The sequence below is a fragment of the Pyrgilauda ruficollis genome, unplaced genomic scaffold, assembly GCF_017590135.1.
Source record: "Pyrgilauda ruficollis isolate IOZ18807 unplaced genomic scaffold, ASM1759013v1 scaffold1024, whole genome shotgun sequence".
NCBI lineage: Eukaryota > Metazoa > Chordata > Aves > Passeriformes > Passeridae > Pyrgilauda > Pyrgilauda ruficollis.
This window is the reverse complement of record NW_024508369.1, coordinates 2438-4493: the sequence shown is the minus strand read 5'-3', so window position 1 is coordinate 4493 and position 2056 is coordinate 2438. Positions and strand designations below refer to the sequence as shown.

General features: G+C 63.6%; 1 protein-coding gene across 1 annotated transcript in view; it reads left to right on the top strand.

Moving 5' to 3' along the window:
• LOC121354599 (fructose-bisphosphate aldolase A-like) overlaps nucleotides 1-1952 on the top strand; it is a 5375-nt gene extending 3423 nt beyond the window's left edge. The window contains exons 4-6 of the mRNA XM_041469342.1: nucleotides 414-497; nucleotides 1086-1260; nucleotides 1363-1952. Coding sequence (XP_041325276.1) covers nucleotides 414-497; nucleotides 1086-1260; nucleotides 1363-1937 — 834 coding nt within the window. The 3' untranslated portion in view covers nucleotides 1938-1952. The remainder of the gene's footprint in view (nucleotides 1-413; nucleotides 498-1085; nucleotides 1261-1362) is intronic.
• Nucleotides 1953-2056: the final 104 nt, after the last annotated feature.

The following is a 2056-nucleotide window of genomic DNA, read 5'->3' as shown; positions in this document are numbered from 1 at the left end:
CGCTGTCCCCGTGTCCCCTGTGTGACGTGTCCCCATGTCCCCGTGTCCCCAGAACGGCATTGTCCCCAGTGTCCCCAATGTCCCCGCTGTCCCCATGTCCCCTGTGTGACGTGTCCCCATGTCCCCAGAATGGCATTGTCCCCAATGTCCCCGCTGTCCCCGTGTCCCCAGAACAGCATCGTCCCCAATGCCCCCATGTCCCCTGTGTGACGTGTCTCCGTGTCCCCTGTGTGACGTGTCCCCGTGTCCCCAGAACGGCATTGTCCCCAATGTCCCCAATGTCCCCGCTGTCCCCGTGTCCCCTGTGTGACGTGTCCCCGTGTCCCCAGAACGGCATTGTCCCCAATGTCCCCAATGTCCCCGCTGTCCCCGTGTCCCCTGTGTGACGTGTCCCCGTGTCCCTGTGTCCCCAGAACGGCATTGTCCCCATCGTGGAGCCCGAGATCCTGCCGGACGGTGACCACGACCTCAAGACGTGCCAGTACGTCACCGAGAAGGTCAGCGCCACCCCCCGCGTGTCCCCGAGTGTCCCCTGGGCTCCTGAGCCCTCGCTTGGGGGGGTGACACCGGCAGGTGGCACCTGGAGAGGCTTTGGTGACATCTGGGGGGGGGTTGGTGGCATCTGGGTGGCCTCCAGGTGTCCCCAACCCATCCTGGTGTCACCTCCCGGTGTCCCCAACCCCTTCCGGTGTCACCTCCCGGTGTCCCCAACCCATCCTGGTGTCACCTCCCGGTGTCCCCCAGGGTTTGGTGGGACAAGGTGACACCGAGAGGTGACACCTGAGGGGGTTTGGTGGAACCTGGGTGGCTTTGAGTCCCCTCCCGGTGTCCCCAAGCTGTCCTGGTGTCACCTCCTGCTGTCCTGTGGTCATTGGTGACACCAAGAGGTGACACCTGAGAGGGTTTGGTGGCACCTGAGGGGCGTTGGTGGCACCTGGCCTGTCCCCAATGTCCCCAATGTCCCCAGGTCCTGGCAGCTGTGTACAAAGCCCTCAGTGACACCACGTGTCCCCGATGTCCCCAATGATGTCCCCATGATGTCCCCAATGTCCCCATGATGTCCCCAATGTCCCCACTGTCCCCAGGTGCTGGCAGCCGTGTACAAGGCCCTCAGTGACCACCACGTGTACCTGGAGGGGACACTGCTGAAGCCCAACATGGTGACAGCGGGACACGCCTGTGCCACCAAGTACAGCCCCGAGGAGATCGCCATGGCAACCGTCACTGCCCTGCGCAGGACGGTGCCACCCGCCGTGCCAGGTCAGTGTCATTGTCACTGTGTGTCACTGTGTGCCATGGCCGCCGTGACTGTCCCACTGTGCCCTGCCTGTCCCAGTGTCCCCAGGCTGATGTCCCCAGCAGGGGTCACGTTCCTGTCAGGGTCAGAGCGAGGAGGAGCTGTCACTGTCCCTCAACGCCATCACCTGCTGTCCCCAGTGTCCCTGAGCCATCCCAGTGTCCCCAGGCTGTGTCACAGTGATGTCCCCATGTCCCCAGCAGGGGTCACGTTCCTGTCAGGGTCAGAGCGAGGAGGAGCTGTCACTGTCCCTCAACGCCATCACCCGCTGTCCCCAGTGTCCCTGAGCCATCCCAGTGTCCCCAGGCTGTGTCACTGTCCCCAGGCTGTGTCACTGTCCCCAGGCTGTGTCACAGTGATGTCCCCATGTCCCCAGCAGGGGTCACGTTCCTGTCAGGGTCAGAGCGAGGAGGAGCTGTCACTGTCCCTCAACGCCATCACCCAGTGTCCCCAGTGTCCCTGTGCCATTCCCGTGTCCCTGAGCCATCCCAGTGTCCCCAGGCTGATGTCACAGTGTCCCCTCGATGTCCCCAGCAGGGGTCACGTTCCTGTCAGGGTCAGAGCGAGGAGGAGCTGTCACTGTCCCTCAACGCCATCACCCAGTGTCCCCAGTGTCCCTGTGCCATTCCCGTGTCCCTGAGCCATCCCAGTGTCCCCAGGCTGATGTCACAGTGTCCCCTCGATGTCCCCAGCAGGGGTCACGTTCCTGTCAGGGTCAGAGCGAGGAGGAGCTGTCACTGTCCCTCAACGCCATCACCC